Source organism: Anomaloglossus baeobatrachus, chromosome 5, assembly GCF_048569485.1.
Source record: "Anomaloglossus baeobatrachus isolate aAnoBae1 chromosome 5, aAnoBae1.hap1, whole genome shotgun sequence".
NCBI lineage: Eukaryota > Metazoa > Chordata > Amphibia > Anura > Aromobatidae > Anomaloglossus > Anomaloglossus baeobatrachus.
In genome coordinates this window covers 70160566-70184451 of record NC_134357.1, presented here as the reverse complement: position 1 = coordinate 70184451, position 23886 = coordinate 70160566, and the positions used below count along the sequence as shown (strand labels likewise).

The 23886-nt window shown below is 44.6% G+C and overlaps 1 protein-coding gene across 1 annotated transcript; it reads left to right on the top strand.

Moving 5' to 3' along the window:
• The first annotated feature begins 1971 nt into the window (after positions 1-1971).
• Positions 1972-2901, top strand: LOC142312651 (olfactory receptor 5AR1-like). Its single transcript, XM_075351649.1, has one exon. The coding sequence runs from the start codon at positions 1972-1974 to the stop codon at positions 2899-2901; it is 930 nt and encodes a 309-aa protein (XP_075207764.1).
• The last annotated feature ends 20985 nt before the right edge of the window (positions 2902-23886 follow it).

The window sequence follows — 23886 nt, the reverse complement described above, 5'->3', positions numbered from 1 at the left end:
ACCGCACTCAACATCATCCCCGCACACACCCCGGCACTACCGCACTCATCATCATCCCCGCACACACCCCGGCACTACCACATTCATCATCATCACCGCACACACCCCGACAGTACCACCCCAATCATCATCCCCGCACACACCCCGGCAGTGCCGCCCTCATCATCATCCCCGCACACACGTAGGCACTACCGCACTCATCATCATCACCACACACACCCCGGCAGTACCGCCCCAATCATCATCCCCACACACACCCCGGCACTACCGCACTCATCATCATCACCGCACACACCCCGGCAGTACTGCCCCAATAATCATCCCCGCACACACCCTGGAACTACCGCACTCATCATCATCCCCGCACACACGCAGGTACTACCTGAGTGAAGTCTCCGGTGACAGCGCGGCTCACTTCAGTTGCTGCATGGAGCTGACACAGAGCGGTCGTGTTCTACGGCGCTCCCTGACAGCTTCATGGAGCTGAAAGCGTCGTGTGGATTACTTTGGACCTGGATGCATGTTTGGGGATTAATAAAGTGGTAAATGAGGGGTTTTTTTGTCTTTTATTCCAAATAAAGGATTTTTTCGTTGTGTGTGTTTATTTACTTTAACTTACAGGTTAATCATGGAAAGTATCTCGGGGAGACGCCTGCCATAATTAACCTAGGACTTAGTGGCAGCTATAAGCTGCCATTTAACTCCTTTATAACCCCGATTGCCACCGCACCAGGGCAATTCGGGATGAGCCGGGTAGAGTCCTGGGACTGTCGCATCTAATGGATGCGGCAATTCTGGGCGGCTGCTGGCTAATATTGTTAGAGTGGTGGGCTCCCCATAACGTGGCGCTCCCCATCCTGACAATACCAGCCTCCAGCCGTGTGGCTTTATCTTGGCTGGTATCAAAATTGTTTGTTTTTTTTTTAAATTATTTATTTATTTTACTGCACGACATAGACCCGAGCTGTCACTCAGCGTGGGGGCGTGTCTGACTGCAACCAATCATGGGCGAAAGTGGGCGGGGAAAGCAGGGAATGCCAGATTGAATAATGAGCAGCAGCCATTTTCAAAAGAGGAAAAGCCACCGGAGCTTTGTGACAGCCATGCAGCTGATCGGTGAGTAGGGAAGAGAGAGGGATTGTGCTAGGGACGCACTACGCATGCAAATACACAACGTGCACACATAGCCTTACTGTGAAAAGCCAAGCTTTTGGTGAACGAACCATTATCGAACGGTAACTCGAATTGTCGAACGTGAAGCAAATTGTTCGAGTTCGTCGAACAACTCGAACGTCAACCAAAACAACTCAAATTTGAAATTGGCGAACGGTTCACGTCGAACATCGCTCATCTCTAGTGAGGATACATTGCAAATGACAATCAGCTCAAACTCTGCTGGGGGTGTGAGCCAGGTGTCAGTTTACTGTCATCCGAATCTCTCGCATGTGCCTGTTCTGCCTGGTGGTGAATTTTGCCAGCACAGAGGTGTCACAGAATGCATATGCCAGAGATTCTGCTGGTTCCTGTGACATAAGTTTGACAGAGCAGTTGCTTCTCTTCTACTCCGCTCTGTTGACAGTAAGTCACTGCTGATATTATGCTCTTTGACAGCCAGCTCCCACTTGCTTTACTGCAGGGAGCTAGCTGTCAGTTGGCATGACATCAGCAGTGACACACCATCAACAGAGCATTCCAGAAGAGCAAGAGCTGTTTTGTTTCTGTGAGGTCAAATGAAGTAGCAGAATCGCTGTCAGGAGCAGTCTGTGACTACTTGAGTAGTTAGAGATCTCTGCTGGGCAGAACAGACAGGTATTAGCCACAAGAAAAATATAAATAAGTCTCAGATTACGCTTTTAATTCATAATAAACTATTAATAATTTAGTTCTTCATTATGGAATATAACCTAACCTAAAGAAAACTATGGCTATCTGAATCACTAGCCTAATAACATTCTTTTTTTGTAGAAAACCATGTATAAAGTGGCATCAAGGAACGAGTCACACGCAGTACAATTCACAATCTTATGCTTCTCCGATCTTCCTCACCTTCAAGTTCCTCTTTTTATTATATTTTTAACAATCTACCTTAATGTAATATTTGGAAACATTGCAGTGTTTTTGGCAATTGTCTTCGATCCTCACCTGCACACTCCTATGTATATACTTTTGAGTAACCTCTCAGTTGTGGATATTTCCTACACTTCTACCACTCTACCCAATCTTCTTCTTATGCTTTCTACTCAACAGAAGATCATGTCATTGGTCGGTTGTATAACACAGATGTATTTTTTCCTCTACTTTAATTGTATGGAAATGAATCTTCTTGCAGTTATGGCATATGACCGTTATGTAGCAATCTGCCATCCGCTCCACTATACCATACTCATGAGTCTAAGAACCTGTCTTGTTATGATCATCTCCATATGGATTGCTTCATTACTAGAAACTGTTTGCTTTCCTGTTTTAGTCGCCAAGTTATCTTTTTGTTCATCCAACCAAGTTGATCATTTTTTTTGTGATATTTCTCCATTGCTAAAGCTTTCCTGTAGTGATACCACACATGTTAATGTTACAACATACATTATAGGTACAGTATTCGGTATTGGAACATTCTTCATTATTTTGGTTTCTTATATTTATATTGTATTTAACATCATGAATATTCACTCTGCAGTTGGAAGAAGTAAAACTTTCTCGACCTGCGCTTCCCATCTCACCTCTGTACTTCTCTATTATGGAACTATCATGTCCTTATATATGAGACCCACATCGATGTATTCTCCAAGACAGGACAAGTTTTTCTCTCTTCTTTGTATCGTACTGATCCCATTGCTGAATCCTGTAATTTACACTCTGAAGAATAAGCAATTTAAAGACACTTTTAGGAAACTAATAAAGTAACCTCAGATAAGGCTTTTTCGGGTGTTAAATCTACATGTAAAATACTTGAAAGTTATTTTTACAGCATCCAGATGAATAGATCCACCAAAAGAGAAAATAATGAATATATCCAAAAGTGCCTCTGATGGTGAAATTATGTAACTGCATAGAAGACTCCTTATCTAGCTTTAATATCTGCAGTCCCTCTCATACTGTCATGGCCAAAAGAGTTGGCACCCTTTAAATTGTTCCATAAAATGAATTATTTCTCCCAGAAAATTATTGCAATACACATGTTTGGTTGTAGGCATGTTTATTCCTTTGTGTGTAGTGGGACAACACAAAAAAAATAGCAAAGGGGAAAAAAAGGCAAATTGGATATAATTTTACACAAAAGCCCCAAAATGGGCCTGATAAAATTGTTGGCACTAGTGATGGGCAGATGCGCAGATAACCGGGACCGGCGGGTCCCTGTTATCTGGTTTTTAACATCCAGTTCCGGCCCAGATGCTGGTCCCCATATAAAGCTATGGGGACCTGAATCTGGTGATTAAAAATGGTAGTAGAAGGGATAGGGGATGGGAGCAAGCACATTGTAGTCACCAGGGCTCTGGCGTGGCTGTACACTTCTTCCAGGCAACCCATTCACTTCTATTCACTTCTGTGGCCATGCATTGTTGTTCATACATATGCACTATTCTTCCTGCCCACCAGCACCTGTGATTGATTTTAGTCAGACATGCCCCCAGCCTGTCTGATGCTTCCAATGACAGACCCAGTCTGCGGGTATATTGTACAGTAAAAAATAAATAAGTAAATAAAAAAATTGGCATACGGTCCACCCATATTATAATACCCAGCACAGGTAAAGCCCACGGCTACAGGCTACAGTTCCCAGGCGTGTGCTTACCTTACCTGTGTATCAAAATAAGAGGAGCCAGATGCGGCTTTTTTTAAAAAAAATATTAAAATAAATAGTTTAAAAAACCAATGTGCGGTTCCCTTAATTTTGATACCCAGCCAAGATAAAGCCCAGCAGCTGGAGGCTGGTATTCTCAGGCTGGAGAAACCAATGCTTATTTGGCTACCCCCAGCCTAAAAATAGCAGCCTGCTGCTGCCCATATTTTTCTCATCCATTAGATGTGACAATCCCAGCACTTTACTCTACTCTTCCCGATTACCCTGGTGCGGTGGCAATCGGGGAAGAAAGGGGTTAATAACAGCCCACAGCTGTCATGAAGCCCTAGATTAGTAATGGGAAGGGTCTATGAGACCCGTCATTACTAATTAGGAAGTCAAAGTTAATAAACACAAACACCTAAAAAATCCTTTGAAATAAAATACAAAAATCCCTCTTTCACCCCTTTCTTAACCACCAAAACACTGCAGGTCTGACATAATCCACATGAGGTCCCACGACGATTCCAGCTCAGCTACATCTGATCATGGAACATGACTGCCGCTGTGAGCTCCAGATAGAGAATGAGTGAGCCGCAGCAATCAGCAGTGATGTCACTCAGGGTAGTTGCAGTCACAGTTGGAGGGTCCCACGGTCCTCCACATGTGACCTCAAGTAACCTGACCTCAGAGGACTTCAGATGACCTCATTAAACTCATGGAACTCACCTGCATCTCCTAACAGAAAACCACATTTTTTTGCCAAGAGATGCAGATTTGGTGCTGAAATTTTTACACCTGGTTCCTGCCCCCATTCTTTACCTCCTAGCAAAAATATTCACTGCTGCATCATAATGAATGTGGTTTTGATGCTCTTTTTTGCCAGGAGGTGTAAGTTGGCAATTTTGCATCTCTTCACCCAAAAAGGCAAAAAAACCCCGTTTTTTTGACAGAAGGTGCTAATTTAGTGCTTAAATCTGGTGCAGTCATTTCAGCATCAAATTTGCACCTCCTGGCAGAAAACTGCACTGAAATGGTATCAAGGCCTTTTTTTATTGAATTTTTAGGCCAAGAAATGTACATTTGGTGCTGAAATTTTTACTCCATATTTATGCACCCAATCTACATCTCCTGTCAAAAAAAAAAAGATACAGTTAGGTCCAGAAATATTTGGACAGTGACACAAGTTTTGTTATTTTAGCTGTTTACAAAAACATGTTCAGAAATACAATCATATATATAATATGGGCTGAAAGTGCACACTCCCAGCTGCAATATGAGAGTTTTCACATCCAAATCGGAGAAAGGGTTTAGGAATCATAGCTCTGTAATGCATAGCCTCCTCTTTTTCAAGGGACCAAAAGTAATTGGACAAGGGACTCTAAGGGCTGCAATTAACTCTGAAGGCATCTCCCTCGTTAACCTGTAATCAATGAAGTAGTTAAAAGGTCTGGGGTTGATTACAGGTGTGTGGTTTTTCATTTGGAAGCTGTTGCTGTGACCAGACAACATGCGGTCTAAGGAACTCTCAATTGAGGTGAAGCAGAACATCCTGAGGCTGAAAAAAAAGAAAAAATCCGTCAGAGAGATAGCAGACATGCTTGGAGTAGCAAAATCAACAGTCGGGTACATTCTGAGAAAAAAGGAATTGACTGGTGAGCTTGGGAACTCAAAAAGGCCTGGGCGTCCACGGATGACAACAGTGGTGGATGATCGCTGCATACTTTCTTTGGTGAAGAAGAACCCGTTCACAACATCAACTGAAGTCCAGAACACTCTGAGTGAAGTAGGTGTATCTGTCTCTAAGTCAACAGTAAAGAGAAGACTCCATGAAAATAAATACAAAGGGTTCACATCTAGATGCAAACCATTCATCAATTCCAAAAATAGACAGGCCAGAGTTAAATTTGCTGAAAAACACTTCATGAAGCCAGCTCAGTTCTGGAAAAGTATTCTATGGACAGATGAGACAAAGATCAACCTGTACCAGAATGATGGGAAGAAAAAAGTTTCGAGAAGAAAGGGAACGGCACATGATCCAAGGCACACCACATCCTCTGTAAAACATGGTGGAGGCAACGTGATGGCATGGGCATGCATGGCTTTCAATGGCACTGGGTCACTTGTGTTTATTGATGACATAACAGCAGACAAGAGTAGCCGGATGAATTCTGAAGTGTACCGGGATATACTTTCAGCCCAGATTCAGCCAAATGCCGCAAAGTTGATCGGACGGCGCTTCATAGTACAGATGGACAATGACCCCAAGCATACAGCCAAAGCTACCCAGGAGTTCATGAGTGCAAAAAAGTGGAACATTCTGCAATGGCCAAGTCAATCACCAGATCTTAACCCAATTGAGCATGCATTTCACTTGCTCAAATCCAGACTTAAGACGGAAAGACCCACAAACAAGCAAGACCTGAAGGCTGCGGCTGTAAAGGCCTGGCAAAGCATTAAGAAGGAGGAAACCCAGCATTTGGTGATGTCCATGGGTTCCAGACTTAAGGCAGTGATTGCCTCCAAAGGATTTGCAACAAAATATTGAAAATAAAAATATTTTGTTTGGGTTTGGTTTATTTGTCCAATTACTTTTGACCTCCTAAAATGTGGAGTGTTTGTAAAGAAATGTGTACAATTCCTACAATTTCTATCAGATATTTTTGTTCAAACCTTCAAATTAAACGTTACAATCTGCACTTGAATTCTGTTGTAGAGGTTTCATTTCAAATCCAATGTGGTGGCATCCAGAGCCCAACTCGCGAAAATTGTGTCACTGTCCAAATATTTCTGGACCTAACTGTACATCAAAAGCACACTTAGTATGATGTGGTAGTGATGTGGTTTTTTGTCAGGAGGTGTAGATTGGGTGCAGGAATATGGTGTAAACATTTCAGCATCAAATCTACATCTTTCAACAAAAAATGTGGTTTTCTGCCAGAAGATACATGTCTCACCTGAGGTGAGGTAACAGACGTTTTTGTGGTCACCTGAGGTCAGGTTACCTTCGGTCACAGGTGAAGTACCGTGGGAACTGCTAGCTGAGACTGCAAATTACCTGATTGATGTCACCACTAATCGTGCGTATCAGTCTCTGCCTGACGTTACAGCGTGCGGCCATGTTCCATGATCACGCTCTGTGACTTCAGATATGTATCAGAGCTGGAATTTTCATGGGACCTGCAGGGGTGTTTTTGGTTTTAATAAAGTGGTGAAAAAGGGTGTTTTTTTGTATTATATTTCAAATAAAGTATTTTTTTGGTGTTTGTGTTTATTTACTTTCACTTAAAGATTAGTAATGGGGGTTCCCATAGACCCTCCCCATTAGAAATCTAGGGATTAGTGACAGCTGTGTGCTGTTATTAACTCGTTATTCCCCATATTGACACCGTAAAATGACATTCAGGCAGAGCCAGGTAAAGTTCAAGAACTATCGCATCTAATGGATGCAACAATTCTGGGTGACTGCAGCCTGCTATTTTTAGGCTAGGGGTGACCCAATAAGCATGGATCTCCCAAGCCTGAGAATACCAGCCCCCAGCTGTCGGGCTTTATCTTAGCTGGGTATCAAAATTTGGGGGGGAACCACACACTTTTTTTAAAAAATTATTGATTTACATTTTTTTTTAAAAAAAAAAAATGAAATAAAGTTGCATGCAATTTCTCCTATTTTGATACCGCGCAAATCCAAACTTTTATAGTCCGGGACCGTCCATCCCTTGTTGGCACCTTTCCAAAATTGCTGATTAAACAACTTTGTTTCAAGCATTTGATGCTTGTTGAAACTCATCTGGGGCAAGTAACAGGTGTGGTCAACATAAAAATCACACAGGAAACCAGATGAAAAATGAGAAGTTGACTCAATCTTTGCACTATGATTCTAAGCATATAAAATAGAAAATGAAATATGATGAAATAAGATGAAATATGTCTGAGGACTTGAGAATCAAAATTGTTGAAAAATATACACAATCTCATGGTTAGAAGTTCATCTCCAGAGATGTTGATGTTTCTTTGTCAATAGTGCACAATATAATCAAGAAGTTTACAACCAATTGCACTGTAGCTAATCTCCCTGGACATGGACGGTGGAGAAAAATTGATAAAAAGTTGCCACGCAGGGTAGTCCGGATAGTAGAGAAGAAGCTCCAATCAAGTTCCAAAGAAATTTAAGCTGTTCTGCAGGCTCAAAATTCATCATTGTAAGCATGAACTAACCATCAACATTTGAATGAAATCAAATGCAATTGCAGGAGACCCAGGAGGACCCCACTGCTCACACAGAGACATAACAATCTAGACTACAGTTTGTCAAAATGTATGTGAGTAAGCCAAAATCTTTCTGGAAAAAGTGTCATGTGGACTGATGAGACTAAGATAGAGCTTTTTGGTAAAGCTCATCATTAGTGATGAGCGAGTACTAAAAAGCTCGGGTGCTCGAAGCTCGGGCCGAGCATCCCAAGATACTCGTGTACTCGGGCCGAGCAACAAGCCCAATGTTATCCTATGGGAGACCCGAGTATTTTTGTGAAATGACCCCCCGGCAGCATGGAGAAACCCTAAAAATGTCACAAAAGTCTCAGAAGAGTGCTCAAATGACATGGCAACAGCATGGGGAAGACCCCTTCAAGCATTTATCACTCAAAAGTCACAGCTGTGAACAATTTTGTCCGCGTTTCACGCCATTTTTACGGACTCACCAGAAAACCTTCCAAAATGACCCCAAAATGATTTTTCATGGCAGAAATGTTAAGGGCACATACCCAATAGTGAGATAGAGCTGGTGTATGTTACTTTTTGAGATTAATACATGAAAGATTTTACGTGAAAACATTGTGTGGCACTCCGATGTCCCTGAGAAGAGACATACATAAAGGCCTCTGAGTCTAATGTGCCCATTTTGAGGAACTGAGTCTTTGTAGTATTTTCCTTTGCCAGGGCAGTCCAAAATTGTGAGGTTCACCAATGCCCCTGCATACAGACGTGCATGATGGCCTGTAAACCTGAAGTGCCCATTGTAAGGAAGTGGGTCTATTGTAGTATAGCCCTTAGGCAGGGCAGCCAAAAATTGGGAGGCTCCACGTTGTCCCTGGATAGAGACGTGCATGAGGGCCTGTAAACCTGAAGTGCCCATTGTAAGGAAGTGGGTCTATTGTAGTATAGCCCTTAGGCAGGGCAGCCAAAAATTGGGAGGCTCCACGTTGTCCCTGGATAGAGACGTGCATGAGGGCCTGGAAACCTGAAGTGCCCATTGGAAGGAAGTGGGTCTATTGTAGTATAGCCCTTTGGCAGGGCAGCCAAAAATTGGGAGGCTCCACGTTGTCCCTGGATAGAGACGTGCATGAGGGCCTGGAAACCTGAAGTGACCATTGTAAGGAAGTGGGTCTATTGTAGTATAGGCCTTTGGCAGGGCAGCCAAAAATTGGGAGGCTCCACGTTGTCCCTGGATAGAGACGTGCATGAGGGCCTGTAAACCTGAAGTGCTCATTGTAAGGAAGTGGGTCTATTGTAGTATAGCCCTTAGGCAGGGCAGCCAAAAATTGGGAGGCTCCACGTTGTCCCTGGATAGAGACGTGCATGAGGGCCTGGAAACCTGAAGTGCCCATTGGAAGGAAGTGGGTCTATTGTAGTATAGCCCTTTGGCAGGGCAGCCAAAAATTGGGAGGCTCCACGTTGTCCCTGGATAGAGACGTGCATGAGGGCCTGGAAACCTGAAGTGACCATTGTAAGGAAGTGGGTCTATTGTAGTATAGGCCTTTGGCAGGGCAGCCAAAAATTGGGAGGCTCCACGTTGTCCCTGGATAGAGACGTGCATGAGGGCCTGGAAACCTGAAGTGCCCATTGTAAGGAAGTGGGTCTATTGTAGTATAGCCCTTAGGCAGGGCAGCCAAAAATTGTGAGGCTCCACGTTGTCCCTGGATAGAGACGTGCATGAGGGCCTGTAAACCTGAAGTGCCCATTGGAAGGAAGTGGGTCTATTGTAGTATAGCCCTTTGGCAGGGCAGCCAAAAATTGGGAGGCTCCACGTTGTCCCTGGATAGAGATGTGCATGAGGGCCTGTAAACCTGAAGTGCCTATTGTAAGGAAGTGGGTCTATTGTAGTATAGCCCTTAGGCAGGGCAGCCAAAAATTGGGAGGCTCCACGTTGTCCCTGGATAGAGACGTGCATGAGGGCCTGTAAACCTGAAGTGCCCATTGGAAGGAAGTGGGTCTATTGTAGTATAGGCCTTTGGCAGGGCAGCCAAAAATTGGGAGGCTCCACGTTGTCCCTGGATAGAGACGTGCATGAGGGCCTGTAAACCTGAAGTGCCCATTGTAAGGAAGTGGGTCTATTGTAGTATAGCCCTTAGGCAGGGCAGCCAAAAATTGGGAGGCTCCACGTTGTCCCTGGATAGAGACGTGCATGAGGGCCTGTAAACCTGAAGTGCCCATTGAAAGGAAGTGGGTCTATTGTAGTATAGCCCTTTGGCAGGGCAGCCAAAAATTGGGAGGCTCCACGTTGTCCCTTGATAGAGACGTGCATGAGTGCCTGGAAACCTGAAGTTACCATTGTAAGGAAGTGGGTCTATTGTAGTATAGCCCTTTGGCAGGGCAGCCAAAAATTGGGAGGCTCCACGTTGTCCCTGGATAGAGACCTGTTAGGTTCTTAGTGCCTCCGTGCTTGCATTTAAAAACCGCACGTGTGTGCCTGTTGGTGGCAGCTTTCCGCTGCACTTGTGTGCATTTTGCAAAAACTTGGATATAACGCACAAGTCTAGTGAATACACATCAGCACAGCATTGCAAAATGCGCAAGGGCGTTGTCAACGAACAAGGAAGTGGACGTGATGGTGGTGCAGGCAGAGACCGAGGTCGTGTGCAAGCTCTAATTTCGCCACAACAAAGGGCCACATGTACTCGCTCGCACGTCCTGGCCCAAATTCTTGGGGACCGCAGCAGTACACCGCTCTTGAACCAAGACCAGTGTCAACAGGTTGTTAGTTGGATAGCGGATAATGCTTCCAGTCAGATTGGCACCACCACAAACACTCTGTCTTCCACACGGTCAAGTGTCAGTAGCCGTGATACTGCACCGCACATTTTGGAACCTGATCCTCCTTCCTACCACCAGGCCGAGTACACGTCCACGGACATTACTGATCCCACACTTGGACACTCGGAAGAGCTGTTCGTTCACGTTTCCATTCACACATTCTGGCCTCTCGCCAGCTCCTGTTGAAGTGGGTCATGAGGAGATCGTATGTACAGATGCCCAAATATTTCAGCAGCCATTTTCTCACGAAGTTGGCAACGTGTCTCAACAAGGGGTGGACGATGATGAGACACAATTGTCAGGAAGTCAGGAGGAGCAGGGTGCGGAAGACGAAGACGACATGGTGGCTGATCCAGTAACTGACCCAACCTGGCAGGAGGATATGCAGAGCGAGGACAGCAGTGCACAGGGGGAGGGAGGCGTAGCATCCCAACAGGCAGTAAGAAGCAGGGTGGTGGCCCCAGGCAGACGTCAGGCAACTGTTCCCCGGAACAACACGACACAAGGTGCCTGTACAAATGTTAGGTCTTCCCGAGTCTGGCAGTTTTTTAAGTTGGCTCCAGATGATTCTAAAAAGGCCATTTGCAACACCTGCTGTGCCAGCATCAGCAGGGGTACCAAAACTAGCAGCCTGACCACCACCAGAATGATCAGGCACATGTCAGCCAAGCACCCGACTTTGTGGGATGTACAACAGAGTCGAGGAGCAGTGCTTGCTGATGTCACTGCTACATCTTCGCTTGTTGTGCATGCGAGCCAATCCCCTGTGCATGCTGCCCGCGAACAAGCCTCCTCCGGCCCTGCACCTCTGCGTTGCCCACGCAGAAATAACACCATCATCAAGCACGTCCTTGTCCCAGCGCAGCGTTCAGTTATCCATTCAGCAAACCTTTGAACGCAGGCACAAATACACTGACAACGCCCCACATGCCACACTTCTAAATGCTAACATTTCGCGACTGCTTGCGCTGGAAATGTTGCCTTTTAGGCTGGTTGAGACAGAAGCATTCCGCGACCTGATGGTGGCAGCTGTCCCACGTTACTCGGTCCCCAGCCGCCACTATTTCTCCCGGTGTGCCGTCCCCGCATTGCATAACCACGTGTCACAAAACATCACACGTGCCCTGAACAACGCTGTTTCACCCAAAGTCCACCTAACCACAGGCACGTGGACAAGTGCATGTGGGCAAGGCCGCTACATCTCGTTGACGTCACACTGGGTTAATATTGTGGAAGCTGGGACCCAGTCTGAGCGAGGGACGTAACACGTCCTTCCCACACCAAGGTTTGCAGGCCCTACCTCAGTCAGTGTTTCACCCACACTCTACAGCTCCGGAATGTCATGCTCCTCAGCCTCCTCCTCCTCCTGCGCATCCTCAACCACTTTACCCTCCACACCAGTCCCAAGCTGGAATTGTCGCGGGCGGAGGAGGGGACGCTGCGCTCTCCCACTGCTCGGGTCCGGCTGCCGCTGCTCTACGGCTGCTGCTGCTCGGTGGCTCGAGCGATGGCCGGAACCCGGAGGCTCGAGCGGCGCTCCTCGCCCGTGAGTGAAAAGGGGTGGTTTGGGTTTTGGGGATATTGTCCGTGACGCCACCCACGGTTGTGGTGACTGTGTGGACACCACCGCTGCTCTGGACGGGTATCCCGGGAGCCTGTGACAGGGAGCAGCTTTGTTGTTATTTCTCCCCTCCGTGGGTAGGGGGGTTGGTTGTCCCGGGGCCCGGTGATGGGGTAGAGATGGATGACAGGCGGGTAGCGGGGCCTGATGAGGTGCAGGGTCGCAGGGGCAGCGCTGTGCCACACGGCACGGAGGTACTCACTCAGCCCAATGATGATGACACAGTTCACGGTAAAACAAGTGGCTGGATGGACGGGTCCCTCGGACGGCTGCGGTTGTTCCTCCCTGCAGGTTAGTGATGACTGTCTCTCCCTGCACCTAAGTTCAGTGTTGGTAGTGATGGTTTCCCACCGGTAACCCGCTCCCCGACCTGGATATGGGCCGGAGGAGACCCTTTTGCCCACAGGCGCTGGCCCTGGGAGACGGTTGCCCTTGGCGGTGGCGGTGTCTCCCCTTCACGGTTGGACGGTTGCCTTCTATCGTGACTTGGCTGTTTGGAAACCCTGAGGTCCCCTTCACTAACGGATTTGGCAAATTCACGGCGACACCAAGCCTTGCCGGGATCCGAAAGGCCCCTGCCAATGGTGCTGTCTTCTCTTTGTATACCGGTCCGGTACGGCCGGGTCACCACCCGTCCACGGTCCTTACGGCAGACTCCAATCGGCCTCCACTGCAGACGGTCACCACATCCTGCCAACCTTGCTGTCCTGTCCGGGCCACACACACGGACCAACTTCAGGCTCTTTGCTGTCACTTTTCTCCTCTCTACTACTTTCCTTTTTCCACTTCCTTAGCTTAACTCTCACTGCCTGTGTTTTCCCTCCTCCTTGGTGAGTGGAGACCAACCGCCTGGCTCCACCCCCTGGTGTGGACAACAGCCCCTGGGGAAGGCAACAAGGATTTTGTGTTTTGACTATGATATGCCTGCAGGGAGTGTGGGGTGTGTAAGTGTTGTGCTCTGTGGCCCCTGGCTTGTCCAGGGCGACACAGAAGCACTGCAGCACTGCCTCGGCGAAGCGGCAACAGGCTGTGCTGAAGCTAATCTGCATAGGTGACAAACCCCACAATGCAGAAGAGGTGTGTACAGCTCTGAAACAGCAGGCAGATCACTGGTTCACACCTCTGAACCTAAAGCCAGGAAAGGTTGTGTGTGACAATGGCCGGAACCTGGTGGCGGCTTTGAGGCGAGGCCAGCTGACACATGTTCCATGCGTGGCCCATGTGCTCAACCTCGTGGTTCAGCGGTTTCTAAAGTCATACCCAGAGCTGTCTGATCTGCTGGTAAAAGTTCGCCGCCTGTCTGTACATTTTCGAAAGTCACCTACTGCTTCAGCCGGCCTTGCCGGCTTTCAGCGCCTTTTGCATCTTCCGGCTCACAGACTGGTGTGTGATGTCCCCACACGTTGGAATTCAACTCTGCACATGTTGGTCAGGATATGTGAGCAGAAGAGGGCAGTTGTTGAGTACCTGCATCACCTAAGCCGTAGGGAAATGGGTCAAACTCCACACATAACACCTGAGGAGTGGAGATGGATGTCCGACCTATGTACCATCCGCCAAAACTTTGAGGACTCCACCAAGATGGTGAGCGGCGATGACGACATTATTAGCGTCACCATACCGCTTCTCTGCCTTCTAAAATGGTCTCTGCTCAAAAAACAACCATGATGCATTTCAGGCGGAGCGCGATGAGTTTGAGCAAGAAACAGTAGTGGGTGTGGGTGATAACACACAGCCCAGCCTCGTCTCATCACAACGTGCAGTGGAGGACTATGACGAGGAGGAGGATGAAGACATGGAGCAACTCTCTGGCCAAATTGAGGATATGACATGCAGTCATATCCTCGGTTCAGCGTGGCTGGCCAGAGGACAGGGTAGATGAGGAGGAGGAGGAGGAGGAGGAGGACAGCATGTTCAGTCATCGTGTTGGTCAGGATACTGAAGTGATGGCTGTTAAGAGTCTGGCACACATGGCTGACTTTATGGTAAGCTGCCTGTCTCGTGACCCTCGCGTTAAGAACATCTTTGCCGACAATCATTACTGGTTGGTAACACTGTTACACCCACGCTACAAGGAGAACTTTATGTCTCTTATTCCCGAGGCGAAGAGGTCAGGCAAAATGCAGCAGTTCCAGAAGGCCATAGTCACGGAAGTAGGCAAAGCATTCCCCTCACAAAACGCTAGCGGCATAGGTCAGGAATCAGTGGACAACCAAGGCGTACAGCCGAGAGGGGCACAAGTCCAATACGCCAGAGGTAGGGGAACAGTCTTTAAGATGTGGGACAGTTTTCTCAGGCCCTCACATACCACAGCCCCTGAGGTGCGGGGTAGTGCCACAAAAAATCCTAAGTTTGCCCAGATGCTCAAGGAGTACCTTGCAGATCAAACAACTGTACTCCGACATTCCTCTGTGCCTTACAATTAATGGGTATCCAAGCTGGACACGTGGCATGAATTGGCTCTCTACGCCTTCGAAGTCCTGGCATGCCCTGCCGCTAGCGTTTTGTCAGAGCGTGTTTTTAGTGCCGCAGGTGGAATCATTACAGATAAACGCACCTGCCTGTCAACTGTAAATGTTGACAGGCTGACTCTGATCAAGATGAACAAGGGTTGGATTGGGCCAGACTTCACCACACCACCAGCAAATGAGAGCGGAATTTAAAGTTTGCCATGTACCTACACTCACCCATGGGTACACACTTCTGGACTTTGGCTAATCGCTGGACTGCTCCTCCTTCTCCTCATGCGCCATCATGATGACCGTTACAATAGTTAGGCCGTTGTTTCAGGTATACCCCCAGTGGTAAATTTTTTCGACCATTCTTTCAGAATGGACATTACAACGACAGGCGACCCGCTCCTTTGCAATGGGAACAATGTTTTGAGGCCCTTATGCACATCTCTATCCAGGGACAATGTGGAGCCTGACGCTGCCACCGACTGCAACACACACGTGCGGTTTTTAAATGCAAGCACGGACGCAATAAGAACCTAACAGGTTTTTAGGAGCGACAATTACTGAGAAGTCTGACACTATCAGCCACTGCTGACTGACGTGTATTATACACTAGACTTGTGCGTTATATAATAGTTTGTGCAAAACGTGCACCTGTACGCTGCCACCGACAGACACACACGTGCTGTTTTTAAATGCAAGCACGGACGCAATAAGAACCTAACTGGTTTTTAGGAGCGACAATTACTGAGAAGTCTGACACTATCAGCCACTGCTGACTGACGTGTATTATACACTAGACTTGTGCGTTATATAATAGTTTGTGCAAAACGTGCACCTGTACGCTGCCACCGACAGACACACACGTGCTGTTTTTAAATGCAAGCACGGACGCAATAAGAACCTAACTGGTTTTTAGGAGCGACAATTACTGAGAAGTCTGACACTATCAGCCACTGCTGACTGACGTGTATTATACACTAGACTTGTGCGTTATATAATAGTTTGTGCAAAACGTGCACCTGTACGCTGCCACCGACAGACACACTCGTGCTGTTTTTAAATGCAAGCACGGACGCAATAAGAACCTAACTGGTTTCTAGGAGCGACAATTACTGAGAAGTCTGACACTATCTGGACTGTTTTAGACTGTGTACACCAGCCCCAGATATGATGAAGGCTGGTATACGGTCACCACTAGGAATGGCTATATACCCTGCCTGCCTGCCTGCCTGTATACTGCTACAATAGTCCTGACAAGGACTCTTCTGGTCACTAGCATGTATTCCGACCTGGCTATACTGCAACAATAGTCCTGAGAAGGACTCTGCTACTGTACTCCGACCTGGCTATACCCTGCCTGCCTGTATACAACTATAATAGTCCTGAGAAGGACTTCTGGTCACACTGTTTGCAGCCCTGCTCCGGAACTAACTATAAAGGGCTGCAAAGCTTTCCCTGAATCAGCGACACTCTCCCTGCACTGACTGTCTGGATAGCTGTGAGCAGAGCACAGCGCGCCGGCCGGTATAAAGTCTCGGTCACGCTGTGCAGGCCAGCCAATCACTGCAATTCCACAACTAACAGGGCTGTGGCATTGCAGTGGTCTTCCAGCCAATCCCTGCATGAGGGCTGGCTCTGAAAAGAGCGCCAACATGCAGGGATGAAGACCACGAGTACAGCACGAGTATCGCGAGATTACTCGGTCCCCGCCGAGCAGCCCGAGTACAGCGATACTCGTGCGAGTACCGAGTAGTTACAAGCATGCTCGCTCATCACTACTCATCATTCTACTGTTTACCAAAAACAGAATGAGGCCTATAAAGTAAAGAACGCAGTACCTACAGTCAAATGTGGTGGAGGTTAAAACAAGTTTTGGAGTGGTCTTGCTGATTCTGGCAAAGGGTGTCTTGATTGTGTGCAAGGCATCATGAAATCTGAAGATTACCAAAGGATTTTGGGTAGCAGTGTAGTGCCAAGTGCCAGAAAGCTGGGTTTGAGCTTATGAGTCTTCCAGCAGGACAATGACCCCAAACATGCTTCAAGAAGCAACCAGAAATGGATGAAAACAAAATAGTGGGGAGTTTTGAAGTGGCCAGCCATGAATGTGGATCAAAATCCCATTGAGCAGCTTTGGAGAAACCTTAAACTTGCTGTTGGGAGATGGCACCCTTCAAATATCAGAGACCTGGAGCAGTTTGGAGAAGAAGAGTGGTCCAAACTTCCAGTTGAGAGATGCAAGAAGCTTGTTGATGCTTATAGGATGTGATTGATTGTAGTCGCTGACTTCAAAGTGTGTGCTACCAAATATTAATTTGAGGATGCAAACAATTTTGTCCATCTCATTGTTAAGGGTTTCAGGGTTTTGTGTGAAATTATTTTGTTGTTTTGTTTTTTTTTCCAATGCACACCAAGGAAATAAACATGTTTTTAACAAAACATGTGTAATTGCAAGAATTTTCTTGGAGACATACTTCAATTTCTGTATAATTTTCCCAGTTGTACACATTTAGCAGTACAAATTTTATTTCATTGCACACTTTATCATTACTTCATTCATGTATTTTTTATTTAATATTAAAGGTGTTCATATATTTGTACCCTGTTATCTAGATGTTTATGACCATAGTTGTGAGATAGTGAAAGAATTATATTTTAATTGTCTCAGAAGATGATATGCCATACATGTGTGATAGATGGGAGTGTGAGACTCCCATCTTCAACGTTGCATCTTTATCTATTTCCAAAACAGGGGACTGTAATCCCCCATTTTGGCTAGTGTTTGACCATCATTGAGTGGAGTTGTGTAGTACTTGTACCGGTTCCCTCCATTCATTGCTATCCAGTTCTAAATACTGTTGAGCTTGTAATGTTGAGAGAATTAGTGCAGGTCCCATAATCACCTGTCTTCTTAGTTAATTCTAAAAATAAATCAATAAATTATTTCAACTAAAAAACATGTACATTTTTATCTATTCAATGTGCCTCTTTTAATTGGGGAAAAAGACGTAAAGGTAGTCATGTGGTGGTTTACATGCAGGGAGAGTGATTCAGAAATGTTTTTAACTTTTACTGACATCTTAGTAACTGAGCCAATTTTGACCTTAATGATCAGGCCAAATTTTTTAAATCTGTGTCACTTTACGTGATAATAACTCTGGAGTATATCTACGAATCCCAGGGATTCTGAGATTGTTTTTTGGTAAAAAAAAATTGTATTTTATGTTAGTGGTAAATTTTGGTCAATATTTTTTGTGTTCATTTGTCAAAATATCAGAATTTTGGACAAAATTTTAAAAATCTTGCAATTTTCAATCTTTTACTTTTTATATTCGGAAACCAGTAAGTCATATTGTACTAAATAATAAATAACATATGTCTACTTTACATTTTCATCATTTTTCAAATGTTGGGATATTTTAAGATGTTAAAAGGATTAAAAATTTAGCAGCAATTTAAATTTTTCTAAGAAATTTACAAACCCTTTTTCTTTAGGGACCTATTCAAATTTAAATGGCCTTGGAAGGGGCCTATATATTGGAACCCCCCCCCCTATAGTAATCCAATTTTAAAACAGCACGCTTCAAATGCTTCAAAACTGATACAAGTTAGAAACTACACAGGAATGAATGCAAAGTGGAGTGAAAAAAACATAAATTGTAATGTTTATTCAAAAATGTTGATTTAGTTTCAATATTCTCACTTTTACAATGGATAGCATGACAAAATCGACCCTTTAATTTGTTACCCAGTTTCTGCTGAGCAAGGGGATACCCTATATGTGGTCAGAAAACTCTGTTTGGACACATGGCAGGGCTCAAAAGGTAAGGAGCAAAATTTGAATTTTGGAGCACAAATTTGGCTGAAATAGATTGAGATTAGCACCATGAGCACCTTTAATTATTGTATCTTCTATAACTGGAATATGTTGGTGCTATAGAAATAAAGATTATTATTATATTATTATTATGTTGCATTTACCCAAAAATTGCATTTCCAAATAGAGCATAGCAAGTGTGAACAGGTGACCGCGGCTATAACTACACAAAACACAAACAGAAGGATACAGCAGCCCTTTGTAAGCGACAAGATACAGTATATGCAAACAGAATACAGTGGAACTTAAGGGGGCTTTACACGCTACAATATCGCTATCTAGATATCGTCGGGGTCACGGTGTTTGTGACGCACATCCGGCCTCGTTAGTGACATCGCAGCATGTAACACCTCTGAACGACCTAAAACGATTGCAAAAGAGGTAAAATTGTTGGTATTGGAGAGGTCGCTCCAAAACCAAAAGTCGTTATCTGGTAAGTAGTGATGTTGTTCCTTGTTCCTGCGGCATCACACATCGCTATGTGTGACACTGCAGGAGTGACGAACATCTCCTTACCTCCATCCACCGGCAATGCGGAAGGAAGGAGGTGGGCGGGATATTCCTCGCGCTCATCTCTGCCCCTCCACTTCAATTGGATGGCTGCTGTGTGACGTCGCTGTGACGCTGAACATCCCTCCCCCTTCAGGAAGAGGATGTTCGCCGCCCACGGCGAGGTCGTTATGGAGGTAAGTACGTGTGACGGGGGTTACCGACGTTGTGCGACACTGGCAGTGATATGCCCGTGACGCACAACCGACGGGGGCGAGTATGCTCACTAGCAATATCGGTACCGATATCGCAGCGTGTAAAGTACCCTTTAGGATTAAGAGTAACTTGGTTTGAGAGTGTTTTGCAAGACAAGCAAAGCTTTTTACAAATTTGTAACTTGGTTTAAGAGCAATGATTTGCTTGAAGAGCAAATACTCACCGTGCACACTTCTGGTTTCATCATTTCACCGCACTCTGACCCGCTTTGGAGGTAACTTTTTGTAGATATGTACTGTATACTGTATACTGTATATTATTATACATTATAGAGAGGGGGGAGCCAGCACTGCCTATGAATGGCATGCAAGAAATAAAAAGTGTAAAATTCACAAATTCATTCGTACTGTACTATGATGCAAAAGGAAATTTTTCGCAAACAATTGATCAATAATTTGGTTTGGTGGCTGACCCCCACTATGCCGTGCATGCCCAGTGTGGTTTGTAAATTCCTTCTGCTACTATCAAAACTAATGTTGGTAGCTGTTCAAACTCAACACCTCACCCTGCTCCACAGACATTATTAATTAAGCACCATTTACTTGGGCCTACTCTGCCTTTATCCATGGCTGCTGGTCTGACACTGTGAGGGCCAGTTCTGACATTGTGCTGGTGTGTGTGGCCTTGCTGCATGTGCTGACACCTGGACTGCCTTTATTCGCAGTTGTCTGTCTTTGCAACATGGGAGCAGTTCTCAGATGTTACAGGTATATGTGTTGCTTTTATATGGTTCTGCTTATTAAAATATTTAGGAGACCATATGGTATTATGGTAAATTATATAATATAGAGTAGGACCCCCTATTAAGATTTGCTGTGACGTGGCAGGGGTGGCTCAAAGAACTGATCAATTGTTTGCGAAAAATCTGATTTTGCATTATAGTACAGTAGGAATGAATTTGTAAATTTTACACTTATTTGTTGCATGCCATTCATAGGCAGTGCTGGTTCCCCTCTCTATAATTGTATAATTGTACAGTACAGTATATACTATACAGCATGTCTATCAATTTGCATTTATATATATAGTATTGTACTTTCTTTATGCTAACCAGTACAGAACATTGCTTATACTGTACCTGTCACACACCATTGTATTGTAAGCTAATGTGCAGTTTAATTTGCTTCATATGGTTTTTACTGTACTGTACAATATTTTGTATTAGTGTACTGTAATAATTTTATATGAATACATTATTTTGTATTACTGTAATAAGTTTGTATAAATCCAGTAAATATTTTTGGGTTGTGGAAAGAATTGCCTGTGTTTCAATTATTTCTATGGGAAAATTCGCTTTGAAATAAGAGTAACTTGGTTTAAGATCACACTCCCTAAACCAATTATACTCGTAATTCAAGGTTCCACTATACATGAAATTTAAACTGCATTAATGCTACATAGAATATACTTACAAAATGGAGATACTTAGAGCATAAATGAACCATATAATGTGTAACCATCAACTGCAACAAGTTGAATTCTCTTTCCTGGGACCCTCTCCTAATTTTATGCCTCTCCTGGACTAAACATCTACAATTATGTGGGCAGGTAAGATTTGACATTAATTAACTTCTTTATGAAAATGGATGTACTTGGTACGTCATGATAGTCAGTACAAACCCAATCAAGGACATACCCATTACGTTATGGTGATTGCTAGGGCTCAGGCGCTGTGCCCTCGCAATCGCCACCGCATCTCCAGCTTATGTTAAAGCCAAGAGTCCCAGCTGTCACTGCAAGGATCAGTGCCTGCACCACTTTGGGCACTTTAATTCCCTAAATGCCGCAATCAATAGCGATCACTGTATTTAAATGGCAGGGAGGGGATCGAGCTCCTCTCCTAAGCAATCGGGTCCAAGTAATTTGATCATGGTACCCTATCACTGCTATGGTAACCTGGGGTTGTCATCATGATGGCCCTATAGTTACCCAGGTATGAATAGCCTCACACACCATCCCAGATGCATGGTGTGTAAAGCAAACTGTCAGTGCTGCGAGTGTAGAACTGACATATAATCCAATAATCATGCATTGCAGTGGATTATATGAGCAATTAGAGTAGCAAAAAGTAATGCCCTATAAAGGAACTAAGTAACAAAGTTTTAAAAAAGTTACAAAAAAATTGGAAAAAATATAAAAAAACTGAAAAGAAAAAACAAAAAAATAAAATAATGATTCCAGTAAATAGGAAAAGTTATATAAAAAAAAAGTACAAAAAAGTGCACATATTTGGTATTGCTGCTCCGAAATTCTATATATATATTTTTTTAATGTAATTAATATTGTCAATAAAGGTTTTTACAATAAAAAAAAAATTCTAACAACAGTGAATTGGTTTTTAGTCATTTTTTTCTTCTAGACTATATTGTCCTATAGGAAGCTTTTTGAATTATGATAGCCAATGTGTGTGTGTTCAATACCAGCAGCCAGGTTTTTTGATTTTTCTCCTTGAATTTATGTCCTTTTCGGTGAAATATTTTTGAATACAGTGTAGGGACTCGTAAGCGAAAGGACCCTTGACGTTTGGGTTACGAGCTTATGTATTTTGGCCAAAATATGGACCAATACCTAAATTGTTTAAAAGAACTGAGAGTCCTCAGTGGTTGATACCTTTTAATGGCTAACTGAAAAGATGGTAATAATTGCAAGCTTTCGAGACTACTCAGGTCTCTTCAGCAGGCATGGTATAACACAAAATCTGAAGAGTCACATATTTATACACAACAGGACTTAGAATAGTGCAGTAAAAAAAAACCAAGAAACAAGTTATATAAAACAGAACTATCTCTATGGCAGGGGGCAAACTGTTGTGGCCATAAATTTTGCTGCAGTTCAGTGTGAAAGTTTTATTGTCCTCTGATAAGGGTCTGGTCCGGGCTGTGACACGCTCGGATGGTCAGAGGAACACATCTTTTAACTGATGTAAAAAGACATGAATCCATGAGACACATTCATTCCTGCTCTGAATGTGTCAAAGGTCATCATAAGTTTGTACTCCCATAGTCTCCTATCTCTCTGGGACTTGAAATTTCCTTTCAATACAAGCAATTTCATGTCCATGATGCTGTGGTCTGAGTTACAAAAATGTTTGGCCACAGGTAGATCCATCCTTTTTTCTCTAATTGTGTGGCGGTGAGAATTCATCCTTGTCCTGAGCTGTTGTCCGGTCTCCCCTACATACAGACCCCCAGTTGGACATTTGGTACATATAATTAAGTACACCACATTGGTTGTGGTGCAGCTGAAGGTACCTGGGATCTTGTAGTCCTGACGTGATCTGGGAATCTTTATCTTGTCCGTTGTCAATATTAATGGACAGGTCTTACATTTTTTCTGGTTGCAGAGAAATGTTCCTGTTGGTGTTGGAGAGGACAGGGAGCTTCTGACAATGATGCTTCTTAGATTTGAGGGCTGTCTAAAACACATAAGTGGGAGGTCTGGAAAAATAGATTTTAACCGGGCATCTTTTTGCAGTAATGGTTGTAGTTTCCGTGCAGCTCCTCTAAACACCTCCAGATGTGGATTGTAGGTGACTACAAGAGGGACCCGGTTGTTTTCTTCTTTAGTTTTATAATGTAGGAGATGATTTCTTGATATTCTGGTGGCTCTTGTAATCTGGTTTTCAATTGTACTTGGGTGGTAGCCTTGATTCAGAAAGGTCTTTCTGAGGCCCTCAAGGTGATTGTCTCTATCTGTACTGTTGGAACATATCCGATTGTACCTGATAGCCTGGCTGTATACAATAGAGTTTTTTATGTGTTTTGGATGAAAACTGTCCCATTTCAGGTATGTTGGACGGTCAATTGGCTTCTTGTACAGGGATGTCTCTATTTTGTTCCGTAGTTTAATGATGGTGTCCAAGAAGTTGATTTCCGTGCAGGAGTAGTTGAGTGTTAAGTTGATGGTGGGATGAAACTGATTAAAGTGTTCATGGAAGGTCTTCAGCTGCTGCTCAGACTCTGTCCAGATGATTAAAATATCGTCAATGTAACGGTAGTAGGCTAGAGGCCTGATAGGACAAGAGAATAAAAAGTCACTCTCAAGCTTGGCCATGAAAAGATTTGCATATTGTGGTGCCATTTTTCTTCCCATTGCAGTCCCAGTCTCCTGTAGATATATGTCATTGTCAAATGCAAAGTAATTATGGGTGAGGATGAATTTTGTAAGCTTAGTTACTCAGTTGTGGCCATTTTTCGATCCATGGAGTTTCTCTGATTGCAGCTGAAACAGCGAACAGCTGATCAGCGGGGGTGCAAGGTGTTGCGCCCCCATCCTGGTCTGGCTCCAGTTTTTTGTGGGCCCCAGGCGAAAGAGTCTCAGTGGGCCCCATCCACACGCAGACACACACATACACAGA